This window comes from Aedes albopictus, chromosome 1, assembly GCF_035046485.1.
Source record: "Aedes albopictus strain Foshan chromosome 1, AalbF5, whole genome shotgun sequence".
NCBI classification, from domain to species: domain Eukaryota; kingdom Metazoa; phylum Arthropoda; class Insecta; order Diptera; family Culicidae; genus Aedes; species Aedes albopictus.
The window spans coordinates 33,874,633-33,895,107 of record NC_085136.1 but is presented as its reverse complement, the minus strand read 5'-3'; the positions used below and the strand labels follow the sequence as shown (position 1 = coordinate 33,895,107).

Below are 20,475 nucleotides of genomic sequence, written 5' to 3'. Positions count from 1 at the left end.
GAGAACGAAAACTAGATCGTCATCGTTGCTCGTTCCACATTGGATGACTCATTCAAGCCAGCGAATCGTCGTGAAGGGCTTGCGTCGTGACGAAAACAAAATCTTCATTCGCTTTGTTTCGCTCTTCGTCCAAGTGCATCTAGCCGACGGAGTCTGGCAACATTGACGGCAACACACAAAAAAAAAGATTTTAATAAAACAATATTTGTACCTGGAATCAAACAACGAACCTCTAGATTGCCAATCCAGCACTCTTACCAACTGAGCTAGTGAGGTTTCACATCATCGTAAGTGCCGAAACGCCAATAAATGCTATTCCCAGTTGGCGTTCGCTTGGCCCGTCGTCGCTCATTTCCAGGGAACAAAGAGGACGACGGAAAAGTTGGTGGGTGACTATTTATGATTGAGCTTCGTCGTGACGCCCGCAGTCGGCGACGAAAAGGCTAATCGTCACCGTTGTTCTTTCGGACGCAGATTGTTTTATTGTTATCTTCACGCAGTGGTGACGAAAAGGACGATTGTCAACCCTGGTAGCTAGTACTAAAATATATGACTCTCTATATTCAAAAAATCATATCTCAAAAACAAAACAACATACATTTCTGATTTTTTGATATGTTACGTCAAATTTCCTGAATTTTCTGATAAAAATATAAAACCAGGCACCTCTTTGGTCCCGAGACCATGAAAACGTGAAAAAACTAATAAATTTGCATATTTTATAGTACTCTTTACATTTTAGCCCCTTTGACGTATTTTTCCTGAAAACTACAATTCAATAGCTTTCAAACAAAAAAAATGATGATTAACCAGTCGAGTCAAGTACAAGACACTGAAGACGACCTTACAGTTGAGGTCGAAATACGTATCTGTCAAAGGATGCAAATTCTTAGTGGAATTCAAAGGAACCGTACTTAACCCGATTTTCTTTTTATTTAAAAAAAAAGAAGTTTTAAATCGCTCAAATGGTTCAAAAGTTACGATTTTTTGAAAAGTATTAGTTTTGAAAAACCTTGATTTTTTGGACCACCCTATATGAAAATTGGTCACCCTAATGACGAAATAAAAAAAAAATACGGGTCTAATTATTTCCGAAGAACTACAAGCCCACCAAGTTTCACGACAATCGGAGATGCACTATATCGTTTTTCTATGGAATGGCTGTATATATAAAAAAAGCCTTTATTGGCTTCGTTTCGATAGAATGAAAATAAGAGCATGCTGAAGATGGGTCCCATTCCCCTACTTTCATTAAATTCTAAAGCAGTTCTGCAAAATGAACGCCCGTCAATAAGTAAACCACCAACAAATGCATTCCGTGGACGTACTGATAATTTCCCAGGAAATAAACCATCCCACTCCTGCTTTCCTCATCAAACCGTAGAATCGAAGCAGTAATGAAACAGATTCCTGCGGGATGCCCAGCCAGCTGAGGAATTAATTTCCTGTTGGTCGGAATCGAGTCTAGGCAGCTACAGCAGCCGCACACAACTCTCATCTGTAGTCAATTCTTAGGTTGAGTTCAGCAAAGGGGGGTGTTCTTCAATCTACTGGAAGTCTTTCATGACTTGGAATTGTGCACAAATTACGAAGGGCAGATTTTTTTTTCATCCCAGATCAAATCGCTGAGTTTTCATCAAAATAAAAATCGAATTTCTCAAATTGCACATCCCTACCCAATAAAAATTGATGCTGTACAACAGATGAATAAGCAGTTCTTAAGCTTGATTATAAAAATTTTGGCTGAATAGGCTGTTATTCAGCTGTCATTGTTACTTAAGTAGGAACAATTGGGAAAATTTTTATTTATTTATATTTTTTATTTTTTAAGTTTTAATCTGAATCTAGGTACCTACTTGCACTGAGAAGTCCGTTTTTCGAATTGAAATAAGTCAATTACAGTGCGAGAAATAAGTATAAAGACAGAGCCGTTTTCCATACAAATAATCATGTTTAGGGATCAAAATCTCTTTTTCTAGCGATTCGTTTGTTATGGAATTTTGTCTGCAACCTTAAAATAACTAGAATTTTTGCTAAAAATATAAATCATCATCCATGAAAACGTTTATATCGACTTTCCAGATTCAAATAAATATAAAGACACTTATTTCCATATAAAAATGTGTCTTTATATTTATTTGAATCTGAAAAGTCGATATAAACGTTTTCATGGATGATGATTTATATTTCTAGTCAAAATTTTAGTTATTTTAAGGTTGCAGACAAAATTCCATAACAAACGAATCGCTAGAAAAAGAGATTTTGATCCCTAAACATGATTATTTTGTATGGAAAACGGCTCTGTCTTTATACTTATTTCTCGCACTGTAAAAGCTGGGACTTCAATCTAAAGAGAACGCTCGATTTCTCCATTACAAAGCATTTTTTTAAATTTGTTTTATATTATTCGTCAATAAAGGAACGAAACCACACCGACATCATTGCACTCTCAAATCTTCCATCTGTGCAGGTGATCAATAGATGCAATAGATCAAATTAACTTGGAAGCTGTGCCCCGTGATTCATTCTCCTGCCGATTTACGGTTGAGCAAAAGTGAGTGGAAGCTATTGGCACGGTTCGAGTGGAAATTTGGAGAGACTGGGACTGGAGTGGCAGAAAAAAAAAAATTACCATATTCACGATTCACGCCCCCATCCCCCTCAAACCAGAGAAAGAGAAGATCCATTTCCGTTCAAACATTCTCATCGTTGGATAAAGTAGCGATGGAGAGCGCACTTGACTTTTCAAACCTCTCGATATGAAACGATGGTGCTTTTGGAAAATAGACCACTCGATTTGAGTTCATAACCTACGATTTACCATTTTTTGGAAAGATTTTTATAATTTAAAAATCATTACTTTTTAAATAAAATTAATTTCAGAAATTCTTGAATTTTTTTTTGGATTTTTTTTTTTAATTTTTTTTTTACTATATTTCAGACTTATGCAAATTGAGCATCCTAACAAATGTACTCTTTAAAGAAAAAGTTCATTTTTTATGTTCAATTCACGTTATCTTGGGTACATTTTGAAGATTTTGCACCACAAAATTTTGGTGGTCTATAACCTTCAGGGAGATAGACCACAGGCACAAGGCGCAACGACCTCTGCCAATAACGGCGATTTAAATATGCGAATCGAATCGAAGTCAGCTTGGTTGGTAGGATGGGACTCTGATCAGCATTGCGAACGGCACAACCCTGGAGTGGAGGCGTCCTCGAAGGACGTGCCAGCATTTACATACCCACCCCTACTAAGGGAGACCGAAAGCAATCAAATTATTTTAATTTCCAGCGTTACACGTTTTTTTCTTGATTTTTACCTCGGTGTGCGAAGCAAGTGGGCGGGCTTATCCGAATGGTGGTTCAACTTTGACCTATGGGTATGATCGATTGGATTCTTATGATTGCTCTTCTTACGAACCGATTTCCCTGCAGGTGGCAGAGCTTTCCGATATGTGAAACTTGGTCAAGTTTGGTTCTGATTGTGAACGCTAAATCGATATAATTGCTCAGCTGATACGTCCAATGAAGGCCTTTATTTGAAAATAAATCTACGTAATTGGTGATTCTATTCCTGGTTTTCTTACTCTCAATGAATTTTTCTTCCTTCACTTCTTCTGTGAAAAGTAATCATCAGTTTCTTCGCATTTTTTGTTTATTTTATCCTCTTTGTGCAGAAATTTGACTCATTGAACATCTCTAACACTGAATCTAAAAAATGGGATAAAGTTATTGTTGAAACAGAAGCTAAAATTTTCTTTTCTCCATAGCAAGTTCATTAAACTTCCGGAATTTTCATTTCTTGAGAACTCCCCGAGGAAATATCCAAAATCACCCTGCAGGAATTCCAGAAGGAAATCTATCGGGGAGCTCTGAGGGAATTCTGGAGTTATTTTTGAAATAAATTTTCGAAAACCAAGGATGGAGCTTCAGGAGGAACATCAGGAGGAATCCCAAGCGAAGTTCCAGAACAAATGCTTAACAATTCATCAAGGTCGGATTTGTTGAAACCCCTGATGTAGGCTTTTGTTACGATATTATTTGAAAAAAAATGGTAAAATCCTTAGAAAATACCTCAAAAAATCAAAGAGGCTACCCTTGTAGTATTTCTAAAGGAAATACTGAAAGAATCCCTGAGGACTATCCAAAGACATTTCTGGGAGAATCCCTGGGGTTGTTTCAAGAGAAACTCCTGGAGGAATTACTCTTAGAGACCATGAGGAAATTCCTAAAGTAAGTAGTGAAAAACTTTCTTAAGAAAAACCTGGGGAATTTCTGAAGGATTCCCTGAGGGAGTTCCAGAAAAAGTCCCAGGAAGATTCGAGGAAATCTTTCCCGCAAGATTCGACGAGTCTTCCTCTGGAAGATTCGCGGAAACTTTCTTCAACTTTTTCAGAAATACAAGGAAAATCCTCAAATATTCCTAAAACATCGCGAAGAAATTGTGCCAGGCAAGTCTGGGGGACTCTTTACAGCAATCTCATAAAAAATCCCAGGAATAGGCCCTATAGTACAGTGGTTCCCAAACTGTTTGCTATCACGGCACTTTTTTTTATTTACATCGCGGCACATCAGCACCTTTGTAGGTACAACAGGTTCTTACTCATCTTTCAGTTTGAAATCGTGGAAAAATCTCTCAGTTTCACTTATATTGCTTTAAAATTTCAAAAAACGGCAGTTTTTCCAAATTTGGTTAAAAAAATCTTGAGATATTAAAAATCGTATTGATTTTATTGTAGAACCCCTACAAATTTATCCAAACTCTCAATAGCACATCCAAAATTTAATATTTTATTAACATTTAGCCATAACATACTGATGCAAAACTTGAAGTATTGGAATGTTATGGCTAAATGTTAATAAAATATGAAATTACGATTTTTAATACCTCAAGATTTTTTTTAACCAAATATGGAAAAACTACCGTTTTTTGACATTTTAAAAAAATGAAGTATTTCGGCGTAATTAACAAGGTTTGGCATGTTTTGAGTTTCCGGAAGAAGTTCAATACAATTGTAAGGATTTAAGGTAGCACACGATTCCCACAATAATTGAAATTTTAGTGCGCGATGTGAAAAATGACCATATAATATATGCGTGCATGGTCATTTTTCATAAAATTGACCACAACTCAGAAAAGAAAAAAACAAGTGCATTCCAGAAACATCAGCAATCAAAGCTCATGAAAACTACCTCCTCAAAAATATTTTTTTGAAAATTTTCCCCGAGTTCGGGCATAGGTTATCCGGTTTTTCTTTGTGAATTTTCTCGACGGTAAAAATGTGTGGAAAACTTTTTCCACTTCATATATTTTTTTTTTTTGATTTCTTAGAAAATTTGCTTTTATTTTCTAAAAAAACATCTACGATTCTTCGTTCTTGAGTTATGTTTTTTTCATGGCACTTTTGGATATTTTTCAACAAAATTTACCATAACATAATAACGAAAAAAAAAGTGCAATCCAAAAATTTCAGCGATTACACCTTACAAAATAACCTTCCCAAAAATATTTTTTGTAATTTTTTTCACGAGTTCGGGCATAGTTTTTCAGGCTTTTCTTTACAAATTTTCCCAACTGTGAAAAAATTTGTGGAAAACTTTTTCCAGTTCATATTTTTTTGATTTGTAAAAAAAATTGCTTTTATTTTGTAAAAAAAAAACTTTCTAAGATGCTTTGTTCTTGAGTTATGATTTTTCAAAGAAAGGAGTGTCAGGGGAAAACAAAAAATCCACTTGAGTTTACCGAGAAAATGGCCGATCCTGAACTTTTCTCAAATTTTTCTCAATCTGAGACCCTTTGGCCCAATTTGTACCATAATAAAAAAAAAATCCCCTTAAATAAAAAAAATAGAAGTATTTCAAAAATCATATCTGCTAAAATTTCTAAAAAAAATCAAGCGATATCGTAAAATGAATCTCTGAAGAAATTTACGTATGAATAGCGGGAAACATTCTTGAAACAATCTCTGGAGGAATACATAAAGAAATCCAAGGAAAAATTTATGAAGTTTTCCAGCTTTGACCTCTTATGAAAGTTTTAGTAGGAAGAATTTAAATGTATCCAGTCATTGAAACTCTTGAATTGATTCAATTTTTTGTCAATTAACCACTATGGCCAAAGAGGGAAACACTATGGCGATAACTGGTACACTCAGCTTATTTAAATATTCGGAAGACTTGTGCAAGGAATCGTTGGAACAATTTTCTTGGGGATTCTGCGAAGGATTTTTTAAAAGAACCAGTACAGTGGAAGGATTTCTGAAAAAATCCGTGGAGAATTTTCTAAAAGAATCCAAGGAAGAATTACAGAGGTAATCTCTGGAATACTTGGAGAAAACTCTATAGATAACTCTGAAGAATTTTCGCAGAAGAACCCAAACTCTTGGTGAAGTTTTTGACCAACCTTTTAAAGATTTTATAAAAAAAAAATCCTGGAGAAATTTCTTAAATAACCCCTGAAGGAATCTCTAAAAAAATCCGATTGAATCCGTGTAAATTTTTTAAAATAAATCTCTGCAGAAATTTCTAGTGGGTTTACTGTAAGAATCTCTGGAAGATTTTTTTTAAGAAATCCGTGCAAAATTTACTACTTGCAGAGCTTTCTGAATAAAGAATGCTTAGACTAAGTAATGACAAAACTTCCTAGGTACATCTCTGGAAGAATTTTAAAAAAATCTATAGGAATTTCCAAAGGCGTCGAAAAAGGAACTTCTGAAAATAAAACCATAGATAAGGTTTATTAAAGGAATGTTTGGAGAAATTTCTAGATTTATTTATTTCCAAAAAAAAATATGATAAATATATCCTTAGGATAGAACCTAAAAGCGTTCCTGCTGCTCCCCTCAAAGAGTTTTTCAGTGAGTCTCTTCAACACTTGAACAATCGTCTGGAATTGTTCCACTGTTTCCCTTTGACGTTCTTCATAATCCTGTTTCTTGTTATTTTGTAATGAATGCAATTCCTATGGTATTCTTAAGGATGTTTCTTCCGGGATTTCTCCAAAAGTTTTCTTCTGATATTTCTCGAGAAGATTTTTATGCAATTCCTTTACATATTTCGTCTATTTTTTCGCCAGAAAGTCCTTCTGTATGAAGGATTTTTTCCCTGGGAGAATTCTTGAAGGCAACTAAAACCTGGGCAACTAAAATCTTCAAGTAATCCTGGAGTTCTTGGAAAATCTTTTTGAAGGGTTTCAGATTTTTTTTTGAAGAAGCTTCTGAATGAATTAAAGTTGAGAACCTGAGAGGAATTTCTGAAGGAATCACTTGAGGGATTCCTGAAGCGATCCCTGGAAGAATTACTGGATAAATCCCTGAAGAAATTCCTGGATGAAAATCCTTGTAAGAATTCCTACTGGAGTGCCTGAAGGAAATTCTGAAGAATCCCTGGAGGAATTCGTGGGAGAATTTCCGCAGGAATCCCTGGAAGAATTCTGGGAGAAATCTCTAAAGTAATTTCTGAAGAAAACTCTTGCGGAATTTCTAGAGATAATTCTGGATAATCCTTGCAGGAAATCCAGGAGGAATTCTTGGAGAAATCCCTGTAGCAATTCCTGGCAAAATCTCTAGAGAGAATCCTGGAGGAATGCCTGGAGGAACTTCTGGACAAATTCCTGGATGAATTATTGGAGTAATCCCTAGAAGAATTCCTGAAGAAATCCCTAGAAGAAGCCCTGGAAAAATCTACAGAGGAATTCTGGAAGTAATCCCTGGAAAAAATTCTAAAAAAAAAATCCTCGATAAATTCCTGCTGGATTTGCTGGAAGAATTCTTCGAGGAATTACTGGAGGAATCTTCGGAGGATTTCCTGATTCCGAGAATCCCTGGGGAAATCCCTAGAGAAATCGTGGAGATATCCCTGGAGGAATTCCTGAAGTAATTTCAGGATGAATCTCTGGAGGAATGCCTGGAGGAATCTGTGAAAAAGTCTTGGAGGAGTTCCTGAAGAAATTGCTGAAAGAATTATTGAAGGAATCCCTAGAGGATTTCCCGGAGAAATTCCTTGAGGAAATGCTGACATAATTTCTGAAGGATGTCCTGGATCATTTCCTGAAGAAATTACTGGAAGAATTCCTTAAAAAAAATCCCAGAGGAATTCTGGGAGGAATCCCTAGAGATAATTTTGAAAAAATCCTTTGATAAATTCCAGGAGGATTTCCTGGAAGATTTCTTGGAGGAATTTCTGAAGGAATTCCTGGAGTATTTCCTGGAGGAATCTTCAAAGGATTTCTTGGAGGAATCCCTGGGAGAATCCCTGCAGAAACTCGTGGAAAAATCTGAGGGCATATATTGGAGGAATGCCTGGAGGAGTTCCTGAAGAAATTCCTGGATAAAATCCTGGAAGAATTCCTGTGGGAATTGCTGGAGGAATCTCTAGAGGAATTCTGGGAGAAATATCTGAAGAAATTTTCGAAAAAATCTCTTGAGAAATTCCTGGAAGTATTCCTAAAGGAATTTCTGGAGGAATTACCGGGGAAACTGGGGAACCCGGGGAAACCCTCGAAATAATTCCTGGAGAAATCCTCTAAGAATCCTCCAATTTTTGGAGATATTCTTAAGGGAATTCCTGGTGGAAACACCTGGAGAATTTTTTAAAGAATCCTAGATGGATTTCCTGGAGAAATTTTTGGATTCCTGGAAGAACTTCTGAAATAATTCTTGGAGAAATCTTTGGAGGCATTACTAATGGAATCCCTGAAGGAATTCCTTTAGCAATCTCTGAAAAAAATCCTTGGAATAATCCCTTGAAGAATTCCTGGATAAAATCCTGTAGAAATTCCCAGGGGAATTCCTGGCAGAACCCTGGGAGGAATCTCTGAAACAATTCCAGCAGGAATTTCTGGAAGAATGTCATGAAGAATTCCTAGAGAAATGTCTAGAAGAAATTTTGAGGGAATGCATGGAGGAAAACCTGGAGGATTTCTTGGAGGAATCCCTGATAGAATTTCTGCAAGAACTCCTGGAGGAGTCCCTGGAGGATGTACTAGAAGAATGCCTGTAATACATGGTTTCCCAAACTATGGGTCGCGACCCCCAGGGAGGTCGCCGGCCTTCATCTAGGGTGTCGCGAAGGGCCGTAGATAATTTTATTGTAACAGACAACAAACGAGAGAATTTCAATGGTGGGTCGCGAAAAGTACGTCTGCTGGCAAAAGGGGATCGCGTACTTGAAAGTTTGAGAACCTATGCTGTAGTAATTCCTAGAGGAATCTCCAGAGGAACTCCTGAAAAAATCTCTAGAGGGGTTAATGGAGAAATTTCTAGCGGAATTTGTATCTGGAATTGGAATCTGTAGAGGAATTCCAGGAGGAATTTTTAGAGGACTCCCTGTAGCAATTCTCAGAGGAATTCCTCCTAAAAATCCTGGAGGAATTCCTGGAGAAATTTTTCGAGAAATTTCTGAAGGAATTTGTAAAGGCAAAATCACAGATGGAATTCTTGGAGAAATCCGGAAGGAATTTTTAGAAGAGTTCGTGGAAGAGCTCCTTGAGGAATCTCTATATTAGTTCTTGAAGATATCCCTGAAGGAATTCCTGACGAAACCTCAGAAGGATTTTTAAGAGGAATTCCTAAAAGAATCCCTGAACAGTTCCTGGAGAAAGTACTGGATTAGTTCCTGGAGGAATTCATTAATGAATACAAGTATTAATTCCTGAAGGAATCCTAAGAAGAGTTCCTAAAGAAATGTTTGGAGGATTTTTTAAAATAGTTCCTAAAGTTGTTCATAAGAGAGACACAGAATCAAGTCCCAAGTGAATGGAGAGTTCCTGAAGGAATTCCTTGATAAATCCCTGGAAGATATTCGGAATGCATGTAGCGATTCCCGGAGAATTCTCTAGAGAAACTCCTGGAGGTATCTCTAGAAGAATCCCTGGAGAAATTTCTGGATGAATTCCTAGAGGAATCTCTAGATGCTTAATTCCTGAAAAAATCGCAGATAGAATTCTTGGAGAAATCCTGAAGGGATCCTTAGAAGAGCTCGTGGAGGAACTCCTTGAAGAATCCCTGTAGCAGTTCCTGAAGAAATCCCTGGAGGAATTCCTGAAGAAGCCATATCAAGAGGAATACCTTAGGGAATCCCTAAACATTTCGTGGAGGAATAACTGGATTAATTCCTGGAGGTTTTCCTGAAAGAATTCTGCAGGTTTTCCTGAAGGAATTTTAAAAAGTGTTCCTGGGGGAACCCTTGGAAGATTTATTCAAATAATCCCTGGAGTTGTTCCTGAAAAAATCACAGAAGAAATTTTCGAGTGAATCCTTGGTGAAAGTCTTGGAGGAAAACCTGGACGAATTTCTGAAGAAACCACTTGAGGTTTTAAGGTTTTCCTGACTTAACGTTATGGATAATCTCTGGTAGAATTTTCTGATAGGATTCCTGGAAGATATTTTAGCATTTAAATCGTTCAATTGTTCCAAATTGAATTTTTAGTCATCTCTAATGAAATTCTTGAAGAAATGTTTGAAGAAATCCCTGAAGAAACCTCAGAAGAAACACCTGCAGAAATACTTAAAGGGATCACTGTTGACATTCCTTTGAGAATCGTGAAGAAATTCCTGGAGAAATGCTCAAAACAAAAGACTGGAACAATCACTGGAGGATCCTACAAAAATATCCCAGGAGAAATCCCTAGAGAAATTCTTGAAGGAAGCTCTGGAGCAATCTATGATGGAATCACTGAAGGAATCTCTGGAGAATTTGGCATGTTGTTTTTGTATTGCATGAATAAACATTACAAAATTTAGTCGTTCAACCAAGCATGTTACCTATATGGTAAACTTCTAAGATTGAAATGGCTTTGTTAAATATCTTGTGGTTTTCCGAGTTTTTCACTTTTTGATAGTTATAGAAAAAAACTAAATTATTAGAATATTTTATTTCTTGAGATAATTTTTCATGAACTCTGAATCATTGATAATCGACTTGGCTCGAGTTAAATAAAAAATTTGGCGGCCCCTCTGGCTACGCCCATGGCTTGTGAGATCTCAGTAGGGATACCATCTGGACTTTCTCCAAAAATACTCGACATTTCTTCTAGGAAATCCCTCTGAGATTCCTTAAAGATATTTTTTCTGGGGTTTCTCCTGGACTTTCTTCTGGTATTCCAAATAGAGGTCCTTCTGTAATTTTTTCTTTCTGAAATTTCTTATCGAACTTTTTCAGAAATCCACCAGGATTCCTTCAGAAGTTCCTTCCTAGTTTTCGTAAGGAAGTGCAGGAGCAAACCTTAGAGGTTCTTTTTGACCTGAACTTCTCGGCAAATGCCTATAAACAATTTTCCTAAAATTTCTGAAAAAAATCTTCAAAGAAACTCTAATAATAATATTTGGAAAAACCTGAGACAAATATTATATCAGTTTGTTTGTGCATTTCCATTATGGAACCATTTTTTTTTGTCTTAAGAAAATAGATGGTTTAAGTAGATTATGTCTACTGGTCCATTTGATTACCCAAGTAACAATGTATGCTGAACAGCGAGAGTATTAGCTAAACATTGGCTGGGTTATGGTGGCAGCGGCTGAATACTATAACAGCTGAATATTGGTATTGCTTGTTCAGCATAGATACATAGAATACATAGATAGCTGAATATCAAGTTGAATAGTATATTATTCATATCTATAATCAGCTTTGAAAAGTACACCAATATGCAGAATTAATCATCTGTCGTTCAACCTTTAACCAAATATTTTTTGACAGCTGATCCAAGCATTTTCACAGAGTCCGCATAGCTTCTTCAGCCTCAATACAGCTTTAGTTCAACTGATGTTTTTGATCATTCAGATACAACAAGCATTGCTCTCGTTTTCGACGATTTGTATACATTTGTGTGTGGTGAAGGTGAGTGACTATAAATCAGGAGTTCCGAGTTCAATTCCCAGTTTTTTCATAAATTAATTTATACGTTCCGAAGCAACGCTTCTGGGAATGGAAAATTGCAATAGGGCACTGCATGAAATTCTCTTCTTCTCTTTCACTCTTACAGAAATTTTGTAAACAACAAGGCCAAGAAACGTCAAAATCCCATACTAATTCAAAACAGTGCAGTGCCCTATAGTGAAAATGAGTTTAAAAAATGCTATTTTTTCATTTTTGACCAAATTTAATAACGTTTATTGATTGCAGGCTAAGCGCATATTAAGCCATTTCAATGAACCTCAAACCAGCTTAAAGTTGGATAAAATCACCAAAACTAGATGTTAGGGGGTTGAATAAAGGCTTGTACATCCTGTGCTCAGCTTTTGTTCAAATGAAGGCTGCTTAAAATGGTTGGAAAACGATTATTCAGCATAAAATTGTTACCTTAACCCTTTGGAACCGAAGAAGGGGTCAATTTGACCCCGGCGGTGAAACCGAGCTTAACAAACGTGTACCAAACCAGCGCAGATGCGACAACACCGTCAGAAAAAACCGGCTCCAAAAAGTTAAATCTGGGACTTGAAAGAACATTTCTGTAAATAAATTCGTTCACAAAATTTCCAAACATAGTCTCACATATACAGAAACTATAAAGGACAATCATCTTTTGAAAGAAAACATAAAAAAATTGATAAATCAGATTACAATGATTTTCTTGCACACTTAAGAAGAAACTTCATAGAATACCAATATGGCTGCCACAATGGCCGACTTGGACCCCTACTCACGTTTTCAAGAGCACAAATCTTAAAAATTCGTAAATAAATGCGCTCGATTTGGAAAAGCTGCCTCTTTTTGCAAGTGAGCAAAGCCAGGATAATCAAGTGCGGCTTGGTTCGATGCTTCGTTCGTCAAATTTGTGCCTCTAAAGTTTGTATGCAAAATTGCCAAAATTGCAAGGGGATTTCTTGAAGTTTCACCTTAAGGCGAAGTGAATCAATTTCAATTTGAATTCCCAAAATAAACCCAAACCCAGAATACTTACTTTCTGCTCCTTCCACCCGACCAGCGGCGGGAAGCAGATCACAAAGGACAACACCCACAGCCCGGCGATGAGCGACTTGGCCCGCCCGGTGGACATGATGCTCGGGTAGGTGACGGGACGGGTGACGGCCACGTAGCGGTCGAGCGAAATCGCGCACAGGTTCAGTATCGACGCGGTGCACATCCAGACGTCGACGGCCAGCCACACGCGGCACCACACGTCACCGAAGATCCATACCTGCGGAAGGGAGAAGAAGAAGAAATGAGAAAAATGTGAGGTTAGATTTCATTTAGCTTTTTCACTATACTTATTTTTAGGGTGAGAGTGGTTTTCCGCAGAATTTCACCTGGAAATGCAAACCCGAAGGGAAATCAATCCGACAAGGAGTCATCTCTCTTCCAAAAGCACGATTGTCTTGTGTTTTCCAAGTAATAAGCCATTCCAGAGAAAAAGTCTAATATGTCTACCGCTGTCATTGGAACGAATTTCTGGCATTTCAGTGGTATGTTTGTGGCTGTTCCACCACTCAATTCTACAGGAAGCCAATCGGGTCACAGCCAGAACACCACCCACCTTTTGTACTGAGAGGAAGCTTGCAAAGGACAAGAAAAAAAATCCCTGCATCATCAACAAAACTGGATTATCCTGTAAATTGGCTTTATTATGGATGGCAATAATTTCATCTGATAACGGTCGTTTAACCTGGTTGGTCCTACCCAACAATATGTCGTCGGTCTGGCCCGGATCAGTATCCAGGGTATGTACAGTACACAGTGAACATGCGGCTTGGCTTGTTGAATGGAATGGATGATATCATAGTATGTACAAAGAAATGGAACATCATAGGGATATTGTGGTAGAAATATGGAAACAGCACACAAGTACAACAAATTCCGAAATGCAACTATGAACGACCATACCAGAAACCTGAAAAAAAGTAACAAATGCGAATGGATGGACTAAACTTTAAGAACAAAGTAGCTTTAATATGGGCATATCCACCGATGAACCGAATTCACTCGGTACGAGAATTTTAATGGTAGAGCGGAGTCTTTTTCAATCAGAATCTTGCTATTCCGAATGTAAATTGCACCGTTCATATGCTAGCGACAATTGATGATAACGAACAAACTTGCCGAGTTCATCCTTATTCTGAAGCTATGGACTTATCCACCGATGAACCGAATTCATCGTGGTCCGAGCATTTTGACACTAGAGCGGGGCCATTTCCTATCAGAGTTGTTCAATTCTGATTGGAAATCGTACACTTCTGATTGGAAACGGCTCCGCTCTAGTGTCAAAATTTTCGGATCACGATGAATTCGGTTCATCGGTGGATAAGTCCACAGACGAGGGCACCGATGAACTGAATTCATCGCGGTCCGAAAATTCTGTCACTAGAGCGGGGCCGTTCCCAATCAGAGTCGTCCAATTCTTAGTATCAAAATTCTCGAAACGAGTGAATTCAGTTCATCGGTTGATGAGTCCATATGGACTTATCCACTGATGAACCGAATTCATCGCGGTCCGAGAATTTTGACACTAGAGCGGGGTCTGTTCCAATCAGAATCGTCCAATTCTGATTGGAAACGGCCCCGCTCTAGTGTCGAAATTCTCGGACGTCGATAAATTCGGTTCATCGGTGGATAAGTCCATGGAATGATCCACCGATGAACAAAATTCACTCGGTATGAGCATTTTGACACCAGAGCGAGGCCATTTCCAATCAGAATCTTGCTACTCCGAATGTAAATTGCACCGTTCATAGGCTAGAGACAATTGAAGATGATGAAAAAGCTCTCCGAGTTCATCCTAAATCTTAAGCCTATGGACTTATCCACCGATGAACCGAATTCATCGCGGTCCGAGAATTTTGACACTAGAGCGGGGCCGTTTCCAATCAGAGTTGTTCAATTCTGATTGGAAATTGTGCACTTCAGATTGGAAGCGGCCCCGCTCTTCTGTCAAAATTCTCGGACCGCGATGAATTCGGTTCATCGGTGGATAAGTCCATGGACTTATCAACCGGTGAACCTAATTCACTCGGTTTGAGCATTTTGATAATCTTCAAATTCTTATTGGAAATGGCTTTGTTCTAATGTCAACATTCTTGGGCCGAGTGAATTCGGTTCACCGCCGGTGGATAAGTCCATGGGCCAATGAACGGGTTCACCCGTTTGACGTTTGAGCGGGGCTCGACTCGACAAACGAGCGGGGCCATCTTCAATCAGAATCGGAAGATTTTGATTGAAAATGACCCCGTCTACATTCTCGGACCGAAAGAATTTAAGGACTGTTCAATTTATAAAACGGACAACTTGCTTGTGCGATATCTTTTTTATTTTTCAATAAAATCATTATCAGTTTTTTGCATAACTTTCTATAGCTATTCTCAAATGTAGGAAAAATATAATATTAAGCAAAATGTTCTTTATTGTGTAACTGAAGCAATTTTCGTGAAACATCAATAAAAACTCATTTCTCAAATTTCGACATAACTTTCCACATACTTAACATGCACATTTTCATGAAGTTTTTAATGTATTAGAATCTTATACTATTCCACTAAAGGTAAAGCTCAATAGTTGGTCAGTAATAATGCACTAAGCATTCTCCAGCTTGATATAGCAAGTTGCCTTGTTTTCATAGAAATTATTAAAAAATGTTCGTTTAAGTCCTGTGGTGCAATAGCATCACGGATTCGGCTAAAAATTTGTCAAGAGAAGTAGAATATTGCTCTCTGAATGATACAGAAGAGAAATTTACTTTTAATTGCATTTTTCATCAAAAATTTAATCCATAAAGATGGTCATATAAAAAAAAATCATACTTTGATGCAGATTTTCGACTCTAGCGAATCTTGTTATTATTTATTTTGAACAAAGTTGGTCCTATGTTATTGTACACCTTATTTAATAATAATCGAGTGCAAAGTTTTTATTTCCAACATCATTGTTATGCAAAATTTGCATTAGGTTGCATGGTTATTTGGAAGAACCTTCAGAGTACGAAACTGTTTTGACTACTGTGTCTGTAATGGCGCACAGTAACCAAACCAGCAATGCTATTGAGACGCAGTTTTCTGCATTTAAAACCACATTTTTCCCACTTTCGACTAAATGCATAAAAAAATTGATTATTTAATTTATTTTCATGCCCTTTTCGCTTTACAATTGAATTTTATTCAAAAAATCGAGTCTCACTTGAGACTCTAATATCTCAACACTTAATTTTCCAATTAAGTTTAAATTTTGCCAGAATGTTCATAACTCATGCTGCTGCAGCATGGCGCATACTTTTATGGTATTAAAAACGATATACTATATGTGAACAGTAATTTTATATATATTTTCAATTTTCAGCAACCGAAAAATTCACCTCATTGAACACCTGGCCGATTTTCTATAAAATAAAACTATTTTTATTCGATTCAAAAATTATTACTATAATGGAAGATGGCGTACTGAACAACGAAACAAGGGTGGTTAAATTTGAACTACGCGTCTTCATTTTATAGCCTTGTAAAGTTGTCCGTTTTATAAATTGAACAGTCCTTAGTTCACTGGTGGATAAAGTGGAGTTGGATGAACGTGGATGAATTTAACGAAGAGAAAAAGTGGAGTCTTCATATAAAAAAACACACAAATATGACAGTTGCTTCAACCTCTTTCACGATGGGTAAGCCAGTTCCTAAGTATATAAACTAGATCAAGGGCTTCACCTAAAATGAACGAATATAAAGTTTTCTCAACAAAAATGTAGATTTTCTCAGAAAAGTACTTATTCCACAAGCAAAATCGTCTTTCTCTCCACGACAAGTGAGAACGAACGAACCGTTGACAAGTAGATTTTCCATAAACTTGGCCAAATGTACGCATGGATCACAAGTTTTCTAGTTTTGCTCTAAGGTGGCACTGAAATACCGTGCATTTTTCGAATTTCATTTTATGTGTAGATGAAATATGGAAGATATGATATGGAAGACTGATAACATGACGAATACTCATCTTATTAAACATACCCGAGTAGAGGAAAAGACCTCAATAATAGCATATTTTGATATGGAGATCAAAAAGTGATATGAGTTTGATTGACATGAGAGATAAAAGATCTAAAAATAAAATCAAAAATTTACTCCTGGAACATCATTATCAAATCATATTTAGATTTTGTAAGATCTAACCAATAGCAGCGAGCCATTCGTATGATCTTGAAATATCAAATTTTGATATTGTTCAGATGTTCCAGGAACATTTTTCAGATATTATTTTCAGATCTTTTATCTCTTATATCAATCAAACCAATATCATGTTTTGATCGTCAGTATTTACCTCTACCAGGGCAGACATGTTGTTTCTGCACTCGTATGCATATACGTTTCAAGTGCTGCTTCACAATTCCCGCTCTTCAGTTTTAATTTCTCATTCCTCAATTATAAATACTCACTTCTGGCTCTTTATTGCTCACTTCTCGCGGCTCACTTCTCAGTCCTCACTGATGCACATCCTTCCCTTCCCCTCAATAAGGATCAATCCTTACTGATCACTTCTCACTGCTTCGCACTCCTCGTTCTTCATTTTTCAATCATCATTCATCATGCCTTTTGACTCTTCGTTAATAGCTTTTCACTTTTCACCTCTGATAGTTTCTAACTTATTTCTAACTTCTTACTCCTCACTCACTCCTCATCCCTTACTCTAAACTTTTCACACACTTCATTGCTCAGTCTTCGTTTCTCATTTGTCACTCCTCACTGTTTCACTGTCCTTTCCTTACAATTCACTTCTCATTTTTCACTACTCACTCCCGATTTCTCTCTTCTCACTTCTTACTTCTCGCTAACTGCTACATACTCCACACTATTCACTCGTCACTGCTTCACCCAAGCTGCACATATGTTACAAAAGAGTCACGCAGCGCACTTTTTGGTTGCACACGAGTCAAAGAGAAGTAATTCTAACATGGAGTTAGAATAACATTAACTATAGCTCATGTGCAACCAAAAAAAACTGCGCTGCGTCACTCATCTGTGACACGTGTGCTGCTTGGGCACAGTCCTCACCGCTCAATTTGCATTCCTACTGTTCTCTTCTTACTCTTTTACTGCTCAATACTCAGTAATAACTGCCCTCTTCTACCTATTAATTTTAACTTTTCACGGCTCAATGCATCACAATCCTCGTTGCTTTAAACTTCTAAATTTTAATAATATTTTTTTTTAATTATTTATTTTTAATTCAAAGAAAGAGAGACCCTTGAGTCAGTTCCTTTTTGAATTGATCTCAAAAGGGCACAAAACCTCTCCATCTTTTCCAACGTCAGCACAAAAAATCACAATAAATAATTATGACTCTTCTAGAGGCTCAAACGGAGTACATCCATCGCAGAGCCGGAAACTTGAAAATGGATCCCCAATCGAAGATTTCATGGAAGAAAACGAAAACCAGGCAATGCTCCTTTGATTTCAAAAATACACTATTCATATCATACCCTTCACTGTTCACTTCTCACTAATCACCGCTGACTACTCACTAGGCTCAGCTTATTTTTCAAAAGTTGTTGAAACCTGGAATTCGTAAGCTCTTCTGGATTCAAATGACATAAATAGAGAACAAAAGCATGGAAAGATTCTTACGAACTGTATTGGAAACAATAAATATAGCATATGTACCCCTAATAATCAAATAGTCATATACAAAACTCGTGTATGGAAGAAAAAATAGGAAAAAACCACTTCTTTGAAAACACTTAAGCAATCTAACAAGAACAGAGATGGAAAGATTTTTCCTGCATCCCTGCTAACTAACTATGGCGACTGACGCCATTGAAAAATCCACGACATAGAAATACTCATCTTACAAAAGACAAAAAATGTTCGTAGTTGTTTCTGCATTTGTGGGCATCACACACGTTTCAAGTCAAGAACCTTAACTTAGTTAGAGATTGCTCACTTCTCACACTTCACTCATCAATGCTTCACAATCTCCGCTCTTCATCAATATTAAATACTCCTTTCCAACTCTCAATTGCTAACTTCTCACTTACCACTTATCATTCCTCACTGATGCACACCCCTCTCTTTTCCCAAATAATCAATCCTCACTGTTTAAACTGATCGCTTCTCACTGCTTTACTCACTCGTTCTTATTTTTTCACTCATTATCCTACTTAACTTTTGACTCTTCACTAATCACTTCTCACCTCTAACTAACACTAACTCATTTCTAACTTACTTACTTACTTCTCACTCACTTTATAGTTCTCACTTTTAACTTTTCACACACTTCATTACTCAGTCCTCGTTTCTTATTTCTCACTTTTCACGGTTTCGCTGCTCATTCCTTACAGTTTACTTCTCACTCCTAGTTTTTCTATTCTCACTCCTTACTTCTCGCTTGCTGATGCATACTCACTGATGCATACTCACTGCTTCACCCAAGCAGCACATATGTTACAAAAGAGTCACGCAGCGCATTTTTTTTTGGCACGAGTCAAAGCGAAGTAATTCTAACATAGGGTTAGAATAACATCCCAAGTCACATTTGTTTTAGTCAAATAGGCTTGAAGAGGTTCTTAGAACCACCATAAAACCAAAATAGACTACAAGACTTGTGGAGTTTGTACGTCCAATGTACTTGACAGCTTGACTAATAATAGCCTTCCCGTACACATAGCCTACTCAGCAATATGCTAAACTACCACATCTCCTTTTCTTCAACGGAAAATGTTTAGTTAGTATATTTTTTCAACATTGCTAGCCATGTTTTCATTATCTTAAATCCACTGTTTAGATCATCTACGATCTTCTAAAAGATTCAATGTATTACCGTTGAAGAGGGATACTTAGAAATGCAATACCTGCGCCTACGTTTTAGGCTAACTTCTTCATGGCATAACTCATGGTTAATTCCAAATCTCAGACAACTTTTATTTCAGAGTTCCCAGTTCACGGGCTTCGACGTTACCTTAACGCGCCTTCTTTCTAAGGCGACCATTGATTTTCCCCCGGACCTAGCAGATCGAATCTACTGTAACGGCTACTCCCTTCAATCTTTGTGTCTGGCCCGATCAGATACTATCCGTCTGGTTCAAACAAAAAGGTGAACATGCTTTCGCTGAACGCAACGGATCGAATCCGTCACTCCAGCAGCTCCCTTTGATGGCGAGCTTTTTGCAACTACCGGACCCGGCAGTTCGAAACTGCCGCTTCGGTTGCTCCCATCTATGGTGAGCAGACAGCCTGATCCGGCGAATCGTATTCGTCGCTAAGGCAAGCCCCCTTCTAAGGCGGACTTTTTCAAACAGCCTGACCCGATGGATCGAATCCATCGCTAAGGCAACTTCCCATCTAAGGCGAAGTTGTTTTTGTAACTGAACAGCCTGACCCAACAGATCGAATCTGTCGCTAAGGCAGTCCCCTTTCAAGGTGTACTTTTCGAACAGCCTGACCCGGTGGATCGAATCCACCGCTAAGGCGACAACCTGACCCGACGGATCGTATCCGCCGCTAAGGTAGCTCCCTCTTAGGTGAGCGTTTATTTAGCCGAGCCTAACGGATCGAATCAGTTGTT

At 37.5% G+C, this 20,475-nt stretch overlaps 1 protein-coding gene across 3 annotated transcripts in view; it reads right to left on the bottom strand.

The window, feature by feature from the left end:
* LOC109412976 (octopamine receptor Oamb-like) overlaps window positions 1-20,475 on the bottom strand; it is an 841,374-nt gene that overhangs the window by 454,742 nt on the left and 366,157 nt on the right. For all 3 annotated transcript variants that reach the window (XR_009995986.1, XM_029855986.2, XM_029855987.2), the window contains exon 4: window positions 12,905-13,141. Coding sequence is in view for 2 of the 3 variants with exons in the window: in XM_029855986.2 (XP_029711846.1) it covers window positions 12,905-13,141 (237 nt within the window). In the remaining variant the exon portion in view is untranslated. The remainder of the gene's footprint in view (window positions 1-12,904; window positions 13,142-20,475) is intronic.